The sequence below is a fragment of the Cornus florida genome, unplaced genomic scaffold, assembly GCF_030987335.1.
Source record: "Cornus florida cultivar Cherokee Brave unplaced genomic scaffold, ASM3098733v1 CherokeeBrave_3.0.0_Hap2_Chr06, whole genome shotgun sequence".
Classification (NCBI taxonomy): domain Eukaryota; kingdom Viridiplantae; phylum Streptophyta; class Magnoliopsida; order Cornales; family Cornaceae; genus Cornus; species Cornus florida.
This window is the reverse complement of record NW_026775576.1, coordinates 93699675-93718230: the sequence shown is the minus strand read 5'-3', so window position 1 is coordinate 93718230 and position 18556 is coordinate 93699675. Positions and strand designations below refer to the sequence as shown.

Genomic DNA, 18556 nt, shown 5'->3' with positions numbered 1-18556 from the left:
TTTGAAACGAATTCTACATACAGTACCAAAGCCCAAATCCATTTCCAACTCTGTTTTTATACTGGTTTTGTTTTGCAGGTACATTCCATGGAATCTGACTCTGCTATGGTTAAAAATATTGCGGCCAAACTTATCACTTTTCAACCACCCCGCCACAGCCTAAGACGACTCATAGCTCCGGTGAATCAGCTCCAAAGTTCACCGATTCTGTTCATGCCTAGTCGGGCGTTATGAAGTCTGCTACTCTGGTTGACAACACTCTTTATTTTATTTTATTGGATCGTTACGGCAACGGCTTTTCAAAGTTGAGCCTTTTGGGCTGCTTCTGGCAGTGAGTGCTTCTTAGGTGTTTTTTTGGGATCTTTTGTTTTAGGGTTTTTATATGTATTCTCGTGGGCCTGTAACTAAGGCCTTTTCTCATTCGGGCCTATGCCCGTTTTTCCATTTGTATTGTTCTGGGTCCAGTTCGTTCTTGTTTGCTTGTTCATTTACCTCCCGAAAAACTACATATTAGGGATTTTTTTTTTTCCCCCTGATTTTGGGAAGGCCATGGCCCAATAAAAGCCCTTTGTGTACCCACACAAATTACAAAAATAAAGAAATTATTTTATGATCTGGTGACCAATAAACAAAAGTAATATTCATATAAAAAGGATAAACTGGCAATAAAACCCACTTAACTATGTCCCAAGTGCAACTTAACCCTTTTAACTACAAGTAATCCCCTGCAACTATACAATTGGTTAAGTTTTAGTACATAAAAGGTATTTTCGGTCCACTTTCATCATCAGAAATTGGTAAAAACTTTTTACCCTTTGCATAAAAGGTTACTATTTAATATTGAGGTATTATTATAAAATTGACTAAATAATGTGAGACCAGTGTAATAAAAGAGCCACTAAAATTTTGACAACTATCCCACCTTATTACAGCAACTAATGAGATTGGTCAACACAAGGCACCTCCACCACCCTCATCAATTTCTTGACAAAAAACAAAAACAAAAAAAAATTAGAAAATAAAGATTTCAGAAAAGTGTACGATATACAGAGGGAGGAATAGAGGAGAGGAGGGAGACGCTTGGCATGGTAGACGTCCGCATTGAGGAAAAAGGCATGTTATTTATGCAATCCATAATTCCTTATTTACTTTGACTGATCCAATTCATCACCATCCAAAGTTCCAAACCCAATTTCATCACTCTTTTTTTTTTTTTTTTTCGTTCAATGGTTCACTTCCTGAATGTGGGTACAACTGTGATTCTTGTTGCGGACATGTAAGTCTTGGTGTCGTCTACAGCTCCTTCTCTCCGGTCTCTGGCGAATCATTCGTCTGCAAATCAATCAAAAAAAGGCGAACTCTCCAATCAGACCGATCGCGATTGCCTCGAAAAGGAACCGAATATTTTGCAGCTCCTGAGCGCAAGCCCTAACATTCTCCAAATCAACGAGGACAAGAACTACCTCCACGTCGTCACCGTCTCCACCACGGGGAAAAGTAGAATCTTTCTAATCCTAATTGGCAGCCAGTCATGACTGAAGAACTGCAACCAGTAAGCAAAGGCCGATGAAATTATGAGGTGCAAATTATGAATCAATCCATATTTTTGGTCTACTTGAAATATTTAAATTGTATTTTGTATTTGTTGTATTGTCATACTTTTGAATTGACCCAAGCATGACGTGCCTTCAAAAAGCATGGACACTACTTTGAATGGCGTGGTGTCCAAATTGGCAACCCCCAAAAAAAGTCCTCACATTCATCATCCTCTTTGAATCTTCTCAAGTACTGTCCGGTGCAAGCAGGTGACCGATTTCTGCCATTATCATTTTTTTATCCCGCTTCTACGCCACGCTTTCTTAATTTGTCAATTATTTCTTAATTGATTACCTCTCTTATTCTTGTATTCTGTCTTATTCTGGTAATTAATTTTAAGAGCACGTCTGAATTTGCTATATATATATATATGTTTTCGTCTTCTTTATGGTTTTCCATATATATTTACATTAAAAACTCTGTCGGTTGTGTGCAAGTCTTGTAAACCCTAAATCAACCATTTGAAGCCATAGATCGGCTACCCTTCTTCAAACGAGCCCACGCTCAAACCAAAAGACCAGTGAAGATTCTCATCCAAATTAACAACCAAAGCCTTAACCTCCACAGCACTCTGTAGCCAACAAGCCTAAATGACTTCCAAGTTCATTCTTATTAAGCCATGAATATTTGTATTGTTAACAAAAAAAAATGCTTAGTGATCTAGCGTTGGAAGAGTCATGTCTCAGGTGGGTAAAATATCGAATATCTTCAGTTTTTGGGTTAAAAAGAAAGTGCCTAACACGTTACAAATGATATTAGAATCAAATTTAATTCTTAATTCGATGTTATGCCAAGTGCTGATCCGAGTCGAGATCGATCTTCCCATCATCATTAGGAGAATAGATAGGTAGGATGGTCCGATTGCAATAATGACATTACGAATTTGGATAGAAGAGAATGTTAGAGAATCTTAATTATCTCACATGGGATCTTAGGGAAGGACTTTGACACATATAGACGGGTACGGTTAAAACACTACCCAACATAATTTTACATTTTCTATTGATTTGTTATTGTATTTTTTATTTTGCTTGTATGAATTAAATGTGAACAGAACCCATAGGTGATATGACGTGATCACTCAATTATACTCATTTAGGAGCACCAAATGAGTGCCTTTCTTTAGTTTATCTCATATTTTCAGACTTCATATCTTTGACATTTTATTAATTGGGCCATTTTTCTTTCATGGTCTAGTTTTTCTTTCTGGCAACAAGGTCGGTACCTGCCTTCCTACTATTTGAATTAAGAGTTCAACTGGATCAATTGACCGGGTTTTATTTAACTGGCCAACTAGGCCATTCCCAATCATCTTTTCAAATGCTCTCTTGTAGGTAATGCCATCTTTAATTTTTTACCATTTTCTATTTTCGAATTTAATTTTGTCACAAATTTCACAACTATCTCCTTACAAAATAATGTTTGCTATATAAATTTCAACAGAGAGTGCAAACCCAAAAGTCCTGACATCAACACAAACACAAAGCCAATAAGGTAGAGATGGTTGATATGGCAAGTGGAGAGCTTTTGAGTTCCCTAGAGATAAGGATTGAAGGAAACAAAGATAATTTAAAGGCTCTCAAGGATTTCAGCACGATGGGGCCGTATGTGTCTGGCATGTACAAGGTGCCCACTGTGCTTCGTGAACAAAATGAAGATGCTTATACACCGCGCATGGTGTCTATTGGTCCTCTTCACAGAGGGAAGGAACGTCTGCAGGCAATGCAGGAGGACAAATTGAGCTACATGTGCTGCCTATTTGAGCGAACTCAATCCGACCAAACACGGAAAATTTGCGTAGAAGCTATGCTAGAGATGGCACCCATTGTGCGGGAATGCTATGCAAAAGCAATAGCAGTCATACCGGATGACAATGTCAGACTTGCAGAAATGATGCTGATTGATGGTTGCTTCATAATTGAACTTTTATACAGGAATTACCTACAGCAACAAGACCCCATTTTATGGAGCCCAGCCAAGTACTACGCGGTCCAACATGACTTGTTATTACTCGAGAACCAGATTCCTTTCGGTGTTGTTCAAAAATTGTTCGACCTGACAGTGCCATGTATGCCGGGTAGTGGGAACCAAACCTCCCCTGACCTCATTGGATGTGTCCTTTCATTCTTAGGCGATATGATAGGTCCAGAAAATGGTGACTTGGGAAGTAAGGATTACTTGAATCCATATCACATTCTCCATCTTTTACATATTCTATACGTGCCTGGTTATACTATTAGCACACAGGAGGAATGGGCAAGCAATTGCAAAGAGAGACCTGCATTCGAATATTCTGCAACAAAACTCAAAATGGCAGGAGTCAAATTGCAGAGACATAAAACAGGAAACTTGTTCGACATGAAATTTACTACTGATAGTACTACTTGTCATCGTTTGTTCAAAAGAGGTCATCTTGAAATCACACCTTTCTCGATTTACCAATCCACCGAGCCATTGTTGAGAAACCTCATTGCTTTCGAGCAATGCTGCCCTTGGGTTTATAATTACTTCACGTCCCATGCTTTCCTCATGTTCATCCTCATTGACTCCTCAAAGGATGTTGAATTGCTCGAGGAAGCAGGAATCATATGCAATCATTTGGGTTCCAGTGAAGCTGTCTCGCAACTCTTCAACAATATTTGCAAGAATGCTACTCCGCGTACATATGAATTCTACTATGGTGTGCGGTACAAACTGGTCACTGAATTCTGCACGCCCTGGCGAGTATCAGTAGGAAAATTGAAACAAGATTATTTTGGCAATCCATGGACTGGCATATCAGTTGCTGCCGCTATTATCCTTTTTGCCCTCACGTTTTTGCAGACCTACTACTCCATGTTTTCGTATCACCATCCAAAATAAAGGATCTGTTGATGTGTATGCATGCAACAAAGATTTCTGCTTGAGTAACGCAATTTTCTTGATTATATGAGCAATAACAGTTACATATGACTGAAAAGCATACAAACAATCCTGATCATGACCAGTTATATAAGTCAATTTATATCTGATGTTTGTTAATTATGATTTCTGCTTGAGCAATTCAAAATTGAGATGTATTAAGAGATGTTGTAAAACATGATTCCATATAGTAGCTTGTATTTTAAGCGAAGTAATGGTCTAGCCAAACATGATCCTATGTAGTTGATCTCAAATAGAAAGTTCTGTTGAGTTTTTGATTAGTTGAGAACATCATGAACTTCCTCAAAATTCTACGAAATGACATGGTGAATTGCAAACCCTCTTGCCTTATGGTCCAGACACAGTGCTGTGGTGGTTTGGTTTATGTATAATTAATTCTTTTTAATTCTACAAACACACACATATATATTTGGGGTTGAGGCCATCACACGGTCCTATGCTGCACATGTATACCGTTCTCTCCTAACACAAGCCAAATTAAGCATTTTCTTTGAGTCAAAATTAAAATTGCAACGCGAAACAAAATTTTACAAATCTCAAACCTAATAACCTCTTGATATCCTTAAATATTGAACAATCAAGATTTCGCCGTGCAATAATATTTCCAGTAGTACTTATTTAATTTGTTAAACACCTTCAGAAACAATACCACATTAAATATAAATTGGAAGCTGGGTACAATTGTTAGATTGAGGAAATCTAGAATTGATCACTCAGGTTTAACCCAGCTGCCCCGCTTTAGTGATACCGCAGATTTGATCATGTGATACCCTTCTTCAACCAGCTTCAAACCTCCACGCATCCGCTTTTCTCCAGCACCAGCAGTCTGGATAAAACTTTCAAACTCAGGATCTGAAGTATTGAATAGATTTAGGAGATACACTGAATCAACCATCTCTAAGCCATGTTCTATGCTTAAATCATCCTTGGTGAGTTCCGTTAGGCGGTCCCAAACACTTTCCTCTATATTATTCTTAAACTCACTCTGAATTTGATTTGTTGTAGGCCACTTAAACAATGATTTGTGCCTCATCGCCTTATTCTCATCAATATTTGTACCTTGGCTGCTTGAATTCCCAAGTTCTGTACAAAGAATGAATGAGGAATACAAGAAAGACGTACATCATTCTTAGTTTAGTCTTGTTGTGACGAATAATATTACCGGTGATGGAGTAAATTAATTGGCCAGAAATACTTACCAGAAGCTTTGTCATGGATTACAATGGGTTTCTTTGAGTTAACAGAGCCGTCAGGTGTAGTGGCCTCCTGTCTTTTCAGTGGAGGAGTTGTTTCGGTGTGGTTCTTGTTGGACGTTGCGTTCTACCCACAGCCTTCAACCATCATCATGGGATTTGGAACATAGCTACTAAAGGGTGTCTATTTTCTAACTTTTGTAATAGCAATAGCTTTGTCGTTTACCTTTTCCAAAAAAAAATAAATAAATAAAACTTTCTTTGCAATCAATTTTTTTTGAAATTGGGTTGTAATTAAAATAGAATTTAATTTTTTAAATTGAAATAAATTAAATTTGAACGGAAATTTTTTTGTATTTCGTATCATTTTAAAATGAGATATAGGTTTGTAGAACTAGAATTTTGGTAACTTAAAAATGGATCTGAGAAAAGTAATTAGTTAACAAATTTCCTTAAAATTTCTCATCTTTTTCTCAAATTTCCAATCTTATCATATATATATATATATATATATATATATATATATATATATATATATTCAGAATCACTACTGAGGACACCAAAGTGACCCGGGCTTGGTAGGATTCGTACTGTTAAGAACGGGTCGGGCATGGATAGCCAGGATGGAGCAAGTCCACGTTGGATGGTCCAAATCTTTGAAGTTATTGCGAAAGCCCGTATTAAGATGAGAGAAATTGAGTCCAGGTGAAAGAGAAGAAGTAAGGCCCAGGTCAGAGGAGGTTGTAATTGAGAGGGAAAAGTGGTTAGAAATTATTGGGAGTGTAAAATTTCTCTCTCTGCAATTGGGGGAAATTCTTTGTACTTTCAATTGGCGCCGTCTGTGGGAAGAACAAAAAGGATTGATTGATGTTGTTCCAGATCGATTCGATTCAAAGCACTATGCAAGGAAGACGATTAATCTACGAAAGCTGAATCAACATTGGTGATAATACGATTTGTCTCGATGAGTTCAGGCTCCGGTTGATTTCGAGAAGTTGGCATCCGATCCACGCAGATCAGATCTGTAATTAATCTGGCAAACTGCACAATTGCGATCTGTTGTGATTACTGAATCCGGCCGGTAGCGGACAGAATTCAGCAAGTGTGAGTTCAGATCTGGTGCGTGTGCGTTAGCGGAACTCCGATCTGGTCAAGAAATCTGCAGTTGATGACTTTGTTCCGATCTGGAATGATGATCGGAGAGGCGAACTCAAATCCTTTGGAGAACGGCCAGCAGACGAAGCTCGATGAGCTGATGAACATGATCGATGCTTTAAGGAAAGAAAATGTAGAGCTACGAGCTGGAATGGAGCGTCATGAGGCTCCTGCAATTCCGAGGCCACCTCCTGAAGGAAAGGGAGCCTTACCGTCCCAAGCTGATTGTTAAGGTGATCCAGAAAGTGTCATTCGTGTTGATCCACGTCGTGATGAAGTTATAATCAGCGATCTGCCTCCGAATGTTCGTCGAGTAGAGGATCGAGAAGGATCTATTCATCAAGAACCACATCGCGAACGAATCATGAGGGAGGAAGCACCGGCGTATGAACATAGGGTTGCGTCACCGTGGCGAAGTGAGTTTGCGGAGGACAGGTCGTTCGATCCACCCTACCGACCTTCAATAGCAACATTTGATTACCACAGTTCAGAAAGGAGATCCGCCGATCGGGGGCTTCCGTCATGATTTTCAAGAGAAAACGAAGCATTCCGCTCATCAACAATGACGGTTGCATTTCCATTCACTGATGAAATTTTGAACGCGCCGAATCCGAAGAAGTTCTCCATGCCGGTTTTCATTCTGTTTGATGGAACAACTGATCCGGTCGATCACATCTACCACATGCAGTTGAAAATGGCTCTGAATACTAACAATGATCCTTTGATGTGCAAATGTTTCCCTACGAGCTTGGCTGGACCAGCTCTCAATTGGTTCAAGAATCTGGCTCAGGGCACAATCACTAGTTTTCAGGACTTGTGCGATAAGTTCATAAGCCAGTACTACGGGAATAAACGTCCAACTAATGATGTATCAAGCCTTTTCACAATGAAGCAGCATGAAGATGAACCTCGTTAAAAGCATGATAATGGAGTGTCATCCGTCCACACGGTCTAAGCATTTAAACTCGCAATGAACCTGGGGACGCCGTTCCACACCAGCTTGGTGGTTAATACGCTGAAAACCATGGATGAGCTGAACGAGAGAACTGACGGTTTTGTTTGTCTTGAGGAGGAAGATGCAGCTAATTCAAGGAAGATGTCAATTATTTCGACGGAAGAGAAGTCCAAAGCCAAGATCCGGCAAAAACAAGCTCAGCCGCAACATCAAACCTCATGGAAAGCTGAGAAAAGGCTCAGAGAGGAGGAATTAGTAACTCCACTTAAAGTCACCTTAGCAAGGCTATACCAAGAAAACAAAGATAAGTTCCACCCTCCTTTACCAATCAGACAACCTCTTAAACAGAGGGATCAAACTAAACATTGTGCTTTCCATAGTGATTTTGGACATCAAACTAACGAATGCAGGAACCTAAAGAGGCAGGTATAGATGTTAATCGCAAAGGGGGAATTTGTAAGCTATGTTTAAAGTCCGGTGTAAGAGCAGAACCGATCGGCTGAACAAATCAAGAGGAATCAGAGGCCGAACCAACACAACTCTCAGCCTGTTTGGATTATAAATGCAATTCATGGCTAACCTGAACAAATGACGGAGTCAGAGGAGTTGCTCAGAACGCGGTTGCGCCAGGCCCAGCTGAAAAGAAAGATTAGCAGTGTGCATGCTTTGCACCAGCAGAACGCATCCACGTCGATAAAGTTCGACAGAACAGACCTGCTACGCATTTAGATTCCTCATAAAGATCCATTGGTTGTCAGTCTGACGGTTGCAGAATGCCTGGTTTGAAGAGTTTTGATTGATCCAGGAAGTAGTGTGAATGTCATGCCCAGGGTGATGTTCGACCGACTTGAGATCGAACTCGAAAAACTTAAACCCACAGGAAATCCGTTACTCGGATTTGATGGGAAACGAATGGAGCCCATTGGTATGGTGGAATTGACAGTACAAGCTGCTGAGCGAGTTTTAACTGAGAGTTTTGTGGTCGTGGAAATTCATCCATCTTACAACCTCTTGATGGGCAGAGGGTGGATTCACAAAGTTCAGGGCGTCCCATCAACCTTGCATTAAGTGATGTGATGCTTGGGTCCAGATGGGACCAAGGTGATTGACATACATGGGGACCAGGTCGCAGCTAAAGAATGTTATTCAGTGACTTTGAAATCTGCTGGAAAAAGGAAAAATCATATCCGTTATGCCAGTCCAAGATAGCAATTACAGGAACTTCCTCCCAGCGAAGATGGGGAGGAGGAGTCACCAGTTCTGACCACAGAACCTCTTCATGAAGTGAAGATCGACCATAAGAAATCGGAACGAACAACAAGGGTGGGATCCAGACTTACTGAAGAAGAAAAAATAGAGTTGATTGATTTCTTGACTCGTAACGTAGATGTATTCGCGTGGAGCCATTCAGATATGCCGGGGATAAATCCTTCTGTATCCTGTCATTCCCTCAATGTAGATCAGAACGCAAAACCAGTGAAACAGAAACAGAGAAGATATGCTCTAGAACGAAATCAGATTATAGCTGAGGAGGTTGATCGGTTGCTCGAAGCAGGATTCGTTAGAGAAGTTCAGTACCCGACCTGGCTCTCCAATATTGTTGTAGTACAGAAAAAGAATGGGAAATGGAGAGTATGTATCGACTTCACTAATCTGAACAAAGCTTGCCCAAAGGATAGTTTCCCAGATGCCACCACAGGATACGAGTGATTAACCTTCCTGGATGCTTATTCCGGTTATAATCAAATCCCCATAGATCCAGTTGATGAAGAGAAAACTTCCTTTGTTATTGAACGAGGGACTTATTGTTACAAAGTCATGCCGTTCGGATTAAAAAACGCTGGAGCTACTTATCAGAGGTTGATCAGCAAGATTTTTAAAAGCCAAATGGGAAGAACTGTCGAGGCTTATATTGATGATATGGTGGTCAAGAGTAAGAAGAAGAACGATCACTTAGCGCACCTGCAGGATGTGTTCGATGTGTTGCGCCAATATAGGATGAAGCTTAATCCGGCCAAATGCTCATTCGGCATAAGCTCTGGTCAATTTCTGGGACATGTGGTCAATCATAGAGGAATTGAGGCCAGCCCAGCGCAGGCAGAAGCCCTGATCAGAAATGCAGAGCCAAAGACAATTAAGGAGGTGCAGGCACTCACAGGTCGAATAGCTACGCTAAGCCGATTTAATTCCAAGCTTTCGGGCCACTGTAAACCTTTCTTTAATACAATTCGAGGCCATGGAAGGCAAGCCTGGGGGGATGAACAACGACAGACGCTAACTAGACTGAAAGAATACATGCGCAACCCTCCGGTTCTATCTGTTCCCGAGCCGAATGAGAAGCTCTTTCTGTATCTTGGGGTATCCAGCATAGCGACTAGTGCCGTTCTGATCCGTTGCAAAGATGGAAAGCAATTCTCAGTGTTTTATGTCAGCAAAACAATGTCTAAGCCGGAAAGAAGGTACTCAAGGGCCGAACGGATGATCTTGTCGTTGGTCAACGCAAAAAGGAAGCTTAGACATTATTTTAAATCTCATTCGATTGTTGTCTTAACAACTTTCCCTTTAAGAATGATCTTACACAAACCGAACCTATCAGGAAGAATGACAAATGGGCTATTGAATTGAGCTCATTTGATATTGCGTATGAGCCCAGAACGGCAATTAAAGGTTAAATGGTGGCAGATTTCCTACTTGAATGTGATGTTGAAGACTTGGTGGAGGATTATAATTGCTCCTTGTGGAAGCTCTTTGTGGATGGCTCTTCAAATCAAATGGGGGCAGGGATTGGAATCCAATTGCGAACACCAGAAGGGACCACGCTAAGCCAAGCGATAAGACTTGACTTCAACGCAACCAACAACGAGGCAGAATACGAGGCGTTGATAGCTGGGCTGAAGCTGGCTAAAGAGCTGAAGATCAAGAATCTGATTGCTTATAGTGATTCACAACTAATCATTCGGTATGTCACTGGGGAATATGGGACCAAGGATAAGACCATGGAGGCATACCGGACTGCAGTTCTGCGTGAGGCGAAAGGCTTTGATCAGATCAGGTTCATCCAATTGCCGAGGGAGTATAACGAAGATGCAGACCGCTTGGCCTGTAGTGTGTCCAGTTCTGGAGAGACTTTGGCCAGGGTCATCCCGGTTGATGTGCTGGCCCAACCTTCCATTTTTGACGAGCTGCCTGATCCGAGCGCTCAACATATTAATGTTATACCATATGAGCCAAGTTGGATTGATCCGATCATGGCTTTCATACGTAATGGTGTACTACCCGAGCAGAAAGACGAGGCAAGAAAAATCAGGTCTAACGCTGCAAAGTATGCCATTGTGTGTGACCAGTTTTATAGACGGTCCTTCTCGGGTCCATATTTGAAGTGTGCTACCCCAACAGAGGCTAGATAGATTATGCGAACCATCCATGAGGGAGTATGCGAAAATCATTCAGGAGGAAGATCTTTGGCACACAAAGCAATGAAACAAGGGTACTTCTAGCCGAACATGGCACGGGATGCAGAAGAATTCTCTAGAAGGTGCGACAAATGCCAGAGGTACGGGCCATTGATACACCAACCACCTGAAGACCTGCACGTAATGGCCACGCCATGGCCTTTCGCGTAGTGGGGGATGGACGTGGTTGGCCCTTTGCCGACCGCGAGATCGCAAACCAAGTACGTTCTGCTAGCAACTGATTACTTCACCAAATGGATAGAAGCAGAGCCGTACCCTAGTGTCACCCAAACTCAAGTAAGACGTTTCATCTGGAATAATATTATCTGTCGTTTTGGCGTACCAAGGTCAATCGTAATGGACAATAGGACCAACCTCAATAGCAAGCAAGTGAAAGAGCTGCTGGAAGAATATGGAATCAACCAGAAGTTAGCAGCAATTAGTCATCCCCAGGCTAATGGTCAAGCCGAAATCACAAACAGGACCATATATGCCTGCATGAAGAAAGAGCTGGAAAATGAAAAAGGAAAATGGTTAGATGAGCTTCCGAACGTCTTGTGGGCTTACAGAACAACCCCAAGACGGCCGACCGGAGAAAGCCCATTCACTATGACATACGGCACCGAGGCGGTGATACTAGTCGAACACTTGATTCCAACTATAAGAAGCTTGGCATGGGATCAAGAGCAGAATGATAGAATGCAAAGGTTTAATCTCGATTTGCTGGAGGAAAAAAGGGATGCGGCTGCAGTAAGGCTTGCCTCTTATCAATAGACGCTCGTGAATAGCCATAACAAGAAGGTAAGGCACAGAGACTTCGCTTTTGGCGATCTGGTTCTGAAAAGGAAGGTGGGGATAGTAAAAAAGATGTTCTCCCCATGGGAAGGTGCATATAGAATTACAGAGGTCATAGGAAAGGGGGCGTACATCCTGGAAACTATGGCAGGAAGGGTGGTCAATAAGCCATGGAATGCTACGTCCTTGAAAAGGTACTACCAGTAGAAGTAGGGTTTAATTTCAAACAATATACGCGCTTTAAATTGCATACTTACAAGTGTACGAAATTCCCAAGTTTTATAAAAAGTGTTTTCTTTGCTCAAAAATCAATTGACATCCTTCCCATTCAGCAAAGTTAGTGGCAGCTGGCACTACGAGCCGAACGCCAAACACTTGCTCAATATAGAATTAAGCCAAGTGGCAAGTGCCGTTCAAGCCGAGCGCTAGACATTCAGCAAAGTTAGTGGCAGCTGGCACTATGAGCCGAACGCCAAACACTTGCTCAAAAATAGAATAAAGCCAAGTGGCAAGTGGCGTTCAAGCCGAGCGCCAGGCATTCAGCAAACACTTGCTCAAAAATATAATAAAGCCAAGTGGCAAGTAGCGTTTAAGCCGAGTGCCAGGCATTCAGCAAAGTTAGTGGCAGCTGGCACTACGAGCCGAACGCCAAACATTTATGAAAACATACAACAAGGTTGAAAATTGAAAACTTGAAGAATGGAAGTCATGCTGAACAAAAGCATTGTCATTCATTACAAAAGGATCCTGAGGTATATAACTTGATGATCTAAGGATACATGAAGATACATTAAAAAAAAAAAAAACTGCAGAATATCAGTTCTCATGATCTTCTCCAGGCTGTGACTTGTCGTTCTCCCCACCATTACCCTCTGGACCATTGAGATCTTCTCCATTCTCAGATGCCCTATCATCCATAGGAAGAGTCAAGGTGAATCACCCCCTTAGCTAGCATAAGTCTGTCAGTAACAACTGAGGAAGAGGGCACGATAGTAGACATGGGAGGAATATTCAGAGGGTGGAAGAGTGGGACAATTCCTGAAGATGCAACCTCTCTGCACTCTATGAAGATATTCTCAGCAGGGTCACAGGGTGGATTTTGATAATTGTTTGGGGGGTGGATATCCAAAGAAGCATCTAATTCATCTGGACTAGCACAAGAGCTTGATTCGCCTTCAGGGGAAGAACGGTCAATAAAACCATCTCTGTACCCTTCAGCATACAGGATGGCATTGGTTCTGGTGAAGCGAGCAAGGAGAGCTTTCATACCCCCTTCAACTTTGCTAATCATGTTCAGCAAAGAAGAGCGCTCGCTTAAGAGCTTCTCCTGTAAGTTGGCATGAGACAACCGATCAGTAATAAGTGAACGCTGAAGGTCTCCCTTTTCAGCTTTGAGTGAGTCCCTTTCAGTCAGAGCAACGCTCTTCTCAGTCTTCAAGACATCAACCTCATCCTGAAGAGAATCCCGTTCGGCCTTCAGAGTATCCCGTTCGGCTCTGAGGGTGTCCCTCTCATTTGCTAGACCGTCCTTCTCTGCCTTTAAGTCAGCAACCACCTACTCTGACTCGCTCAGCTTAGACTCAAGCTCAGCAACTTTGACCTCAAGGCGGCTCTCTGCTTCAACGGACCTTTTAAGGCCTATAGAGAGGGACTTAAGTTTTTTGTTCAGAGTCTCAATAGTTTTTTGGAAGGTAAACATCCCGAATAGAGTCTGCGTAAAGGAAGGAAAATTCAGGTCAGACTAGCTACTAAAGAGTTATAGCAGAAAGGAAATATATTTCAATAAAAAGAGGAGTTACCTCCATGGCAGCAGCCCGCTGGAACATCTCGCCAAAAGATTGCTAGTTCTGAATCTCAAGGTCCTTGGGGGTCCAGAAACCCTTGTAGAAAGCAAAGGAGGTGATGGGGTCCTTATACATAGAGTCGGTGGGGCCAATGGTCGAGCCATCTTCACGGCTGAGCAAAGGTCGCCATGGAAGAACGGATGGAGTTGGACCAGAGGTTCTGGCTGATTCGCCCTCTGGAATGAAGAACCGGGCAGGGGGTAATGGTTCAGTAACCCTAAAAGAAGCCATCTTGGTCCTCCGGGCTGGTGGGACATCATTCCGGTCATGACCATCCTCAGGTATTGGCCTTTTTCCCAAACTTTTTTCTAACAGACCAGCACTAGCTGGTCCTCCATTGTCCTGAGAATTTCCAGCATCCTGAGTGCTCTCTGAGGAAGTACCAGACAAGATGTCGGAAGGCATAATGATGGGAGCAGCAGGACGGATTTCAGCTGTGTGATCCACAACAGAGTGAGCTCAGAAAGCTCAACAACAGAATGATTTGTGACTTGAGTCACAGTTGGAGCAACCACAACTTGTTCTGGGGCAGAAACAGCAAGGGTGGACGATGTGGTAGCAGGTGTAGATGATGACATGGTAGCAGGAGCGTTAGAAGGGTGGGAGCAGAACGCCTCCTCCTGTTGAAAGATGGGATCTGAATGCTCTCCATTGTGGACCCTAAAAAAGAGATGTCAGAGAGATTGTCAGATGTAAGCAAATCAGTAGCTGAAGGGACGTTGTTCAGCACACTCTCTTGCAAGATGTCTAGCCTAGCCCTGCAGACGCTATAAACCAGTTCATCATGGGGAATTAGAAGGCATCTACAAAGAAAAGTGCAAAAACGGGGAAGACAACTTTCACAATGGTATTCAGTAGGATGTGTTTTCAGTTTTTTGTAGCCAGAGACAGAGCATGCTACAAAGGACAAAAGGGATAGAGAAAGATTGACTGAGCGGAGTCCGCCAATTCCCACTAACCACAATTAAGTTTTGTCTCCAACCTTTTTTAAATGAGTTCTTATCAGTACATATCGACCGTTTGTCAATAGGGAAGAAGTGATAGTATAAATCATTTTGTGTAATTTTATTAATCCGGTAGCAGAGGAGAAGGTCGATGATGTCAAGGTTAAGACCCCTGTCACGATTCAAGAGCAGGAGGACTGAAATTACCCTAAGAAAGTTGGGGTTAACCTGCAGGGGGCAGAGCCCCAATTTGTTGAAAACATAACAAAAGAATGGGTGTAAGGGGAACCTAATGACGTTCAAATGAACGGCAGAGAATAAAACTTCCCAAGGAAGGAGACCATCGCCAGATCTCCCATCTAAGTTTATTGGATAGACCCTGAGAGAAACGTCATTAGGAATGCTGTTCTTGGATCGGATGGCGTTTAGATTAGGGGGAGCCATAGAGAAGGGGAGGAATCCTAGGCAATAAAGGTGTCTTTTTCAAAGAGAGGTAAAAAAAAAAAAAAAAAAAAAAAAAAAAAAAAAAAAAAAAAAAAAAAAAACTGACCTTGGAAGTTTGTGATGAACACAGCCACAGCACAATAGCCAAAATCGTAAAGGAAAAACTTGCCGGAGAAGTTGAAGAAGGATCGCCGGAGTGTACAGGAAGGCAGCGGAGAGTAAAAGCGGGGTATGAAAAAGAAAGATAAAAGTTGAAAGATCGGGGTTTATAAGGAGAAAAGGTGAAGGCGACATGGAACTCAAAAGGTCAAGGCAAAAAGTGGCGATGCAGATCTCGAAGTTTGGGTTTTTGTGCCAGCCGTTCCATTCCTCGTGTCATCACTCTGAGCCGTCAGACCAAGATTGTGTCTTTTCAATAATCTCACCTTTATTAATGAGGGGAGAGATTATTGGGAGCAGATGAGGACACCAAAGTGACCCGGGCTTGGTAGGATCCGTACTGTTAAGAACGGGTCAGGCATGAATAGCCAGGATGGAGCAAGTCCACGCTGGATGGGCCCAGATCTATGAAGTCATTGCGGAAGCCTGTATTAAGATGAGAGAAATTGAGTCTAGGTGAAAGAGAAAAAGTAAGGCTCAGGTCAGAGGAGATTATAACCGTCTATAAATAAGTAAAATTGAGAGGGAAAAGTGGTTAAAAATCATTGGGAGTTTTAAATTTATCTCTATGCAATTGGGGGAAATTCTTTGTACTTTCAACTACAAATTTCATTTTAAAATCAGTAAAATTGTTTGGTCAACCATCTACAATGTAGCATAAAATAAGGAGAGAGAGAGAGAGAGAGAAAAAAAAAAAAAAAAAAAAACCTGAAACCAGCTGTTGAGTGCCGGATGTGCATATATTATACTAGTAAATAGGTGGCGTACTGATCTGACAACTGTTTTTTTTTTTTTTTTGTGTCAGAATACAATGGCTTACCTGATTCTGACGTCACTGAATACGCATGCTGTTTTATTTATTTAATTTATTTATTAGAGTCACATCATCTTCATATATATAAGTTAATTTCATCTCTTTAAGAATTATATAGAAGTCAAGCGTCCAATTAATTAATAAAAAAATACTAATTAATTCTATCTTTTATTGCAAAGACAATTTTCTATTTACTTTTGTGAATATAATAAAGTAGATCCTAGCTTCCATAAAGAAAATGGAGTAGTTTGAATTGAGTTGCTAGGCATGGAAATTAATTAACCAGAGTCAGTGCCCTGAGCCCATAAGCATTTTCAAGCCTCATTCATCTGAAGCATAAGATTTATATACATGGCAGCGGAGCAGCCTAAAGAATTCCTTTCCAGCGAAGACCATGCCAGGTGAACGAATTAATTCTTGAAAAATACATAATTAATAGTTTCAAGAATTAAGACGATCCAATTAGTCCGTGTCTGAATATATACATATATATTCTTCATATGTATAATTAATTAAATCCTTCTCATATTTGTTTCTGATGATCATATATAATAACTTTGCAGCACGAACAAGGTAACAGAAGGTGCAATCAGTTTTCACGAGTACAAAAGAAGAATAGAGAATCACTTTTTGGAAGAAGAAAAAAATAATAAAATCACACCACATGAACGTTGGAAAAAATGCATTAAAGCGACCCTTGGTGTACTGAAGCACAGACCATCGAGCTTTGCTATCTACAGGGTTCCAACCAAACTACGAAAAATCAATGAAGATGCATATAGCCCTCGTATGGTCTCAATTGGACCTTTTCACCATGGCAGAAATGATCTGCTGAAAATGGAAGAGCACAAGTGGCGTTACATGCTTTTCCTTCTTGCACGGACATCTGATCGGGTCAAGGCAGTGGACAAGTGTGGGGAAGTAATAGGAAGCTTACAGCAAAGAGTTCCCGGATGCTATGCCGAAGACCTCAACATGACGCGGGAAGAGCTGATGGAAATTTTACTAGTGGATGGCTGCTTCATACTTGAACTTTTTCTCAGGTATCCGGATACAAATTTTAGGCAAAGCAGCGATGAAATAATCAGTAGTGCTTGGATGATTTCAACCATAAAACATGATTTGGCACTACTCGAGAACCAGATCCTCTTCTTTGTCATCAATGATTTATTTAGAATTGTAGAGTCGTTTATTGGCGAACCCTTTCCATACTCACTCACTCAGTATGCTCTATGTTTCTTCGACTTGGCTTTGAATTCGATGGTACTGGCAGTGCCAAACAATCACCTAGGCATTTACTCGAAATGTTGCATATCTTCTACCGCCCACCATTTTCAGACACCCACACAAAAGTCGATCATGATGACACTTTGGGATTCAAACATCGTGCAACAAATCTCTTAGAGGCCGGAATTGAGATTGAAAAGGCCAGCACAAACAGTTGTGGTTTATTGGAAATAACATTCAATGACGGAGTGATTCAATTCCCAGCATTGTCTATTGACGAAACAATGGAGACAATATTTAGGAACCTCATTGCTTTTGAGCAATGCAGCGTGGATGGTATGCATTACATTACATCATATGTCATGCTCATCAAACGTCTCATACATTCACCACAAGATAGAGATCGAGTTGTTAGAGGAGAAAGGTATCATAACAAACACATTATTGAGTAGTGGTAAAGATGCTTCTACTTTCTTCAATAGCATCTGCAGTGAAGTGATTGCTCCGAAAGATTTCTACCTTGCCAAGATATGTGAGGATGTGAATAAATACACCAATTCCTGGTGGCACTTCCGCAGAATTAAAGCTTACTTGAGTGTTCTTGGGCGAAAATGTATGGATTCGTTAAAAAATAATTATTTCCCAAATCCGTGGAGTTTCATATCGTTCGCTGCTGCTGTTGTGCTCATAGTTCTCACTGCCTTGCAGACCATATACACCATGCGATCCTAGTATAATCTTTGCTTCCTTTTGTAATTTTGGTTAATTTCTTTTAAATAATTGTAATTGAGATAATTTTTTATACGGTTTGGTTTTTATCCTGCATTACTTTAAGATGTTTGATATCGGAAAAATTACAAATACATGAACATATAGCAAATTGCAGTGGACTTCATTATATAAGTGTGTATGGGATCCGTTTACTTGGGCCTCATGTTATGTGGAGTAGTATTTGGTTTTCGAAATTTATATTTATTTTAGTAGGGATTTACTTGTACGGTCGGCAGAACTAAAATGCAGTTGCTATATTGACCATTAATAAACCTCTAGAACCGA

At 41.2% G+C, this 18556-nt stretch overlaps 2 protein-coding genes and 1 long non-coding RNA gene across 6 annotated transcripts; 2 read left to right on the top strand and 1 right to left on the bottom strand.

Moving 5' to 3' along the window:
- The first annotated feature begins 975 nt into the window (after positions 1 to 975).
- On the top strand, positions 976 to 4708 carry LOC132312962 (UPF0481 protein At3g47200-like). 4 transcript variants are annotated; one of them, XM_059811536.1, is made up of 4 exons: positions 977 to 1579; positions 1697 to 1805; positions 2794 to 2930; positions 3040 to 4708. In XM_059811536.1, the coding sequence occupies exon 4, from the start codon at positions 3097 to 3099 to the stop codon at positions 4456 to 4458; it is 1362 nt and encodes a 453-aa protein (XP_059667519.1). In that variant the 5' UTR covers positions 977 to 1579; positions 1697 to 1805; positions 2794 to 2930; positions 3040 to 3096; the 3' UTR covers positions 4459 to 4708. The 4 variants fall into 4 exon arrangements, with proteins under 4 accessions (XP_059667521.1, XP_059667519.1, XP_059667518.1 ...); XM_059811535.1 differs by lacking the exon at positions 1697 to 1805; XM_059811538.1 differs by lacking the exons at positions 1697 to 1805; positions 2794 to 2930 and having other exon boundaries at positions 976 to 1579.
- Positions 4709 to 5101: 393 nt separating this feature from the next.
- Positions 5102 to 5960, bottom strand: LOC132315033 (uncharacterized). The gene is made up of 2 exons (XR_009483564.1): positions 5718 to 5960; positions 5102 to 5601 (listed from the first exon to the last, which is right to left on the bottom strand). It is a non-coding gene; the product is annotated as an uncharacterized LOC132315033 (long non-coding RNA).
- Positions 5961 to 16624: 10664 nt separating this feature from the next.
- Positions 16625 to 18232, top strand: LOC132314625 (UPF0481 protein At3g47200-like). Its single transcript, XM_059813465.1, has 4 exons — positions 16625 to 16674; positions 16837 to 17316; positions 17547 to 17924; positions 17983 to 18232. Exons 1-4 carry the CDS (start codon positions 16625 to 16627, stop codon positions 18230 to 18232), a joined length of 1158 nt encoding a protein of 385 aa, XP_059669448.1.
- The last annotated feature ends 324 nt before the right edge of the window (positions 18233 to 18556 follow it).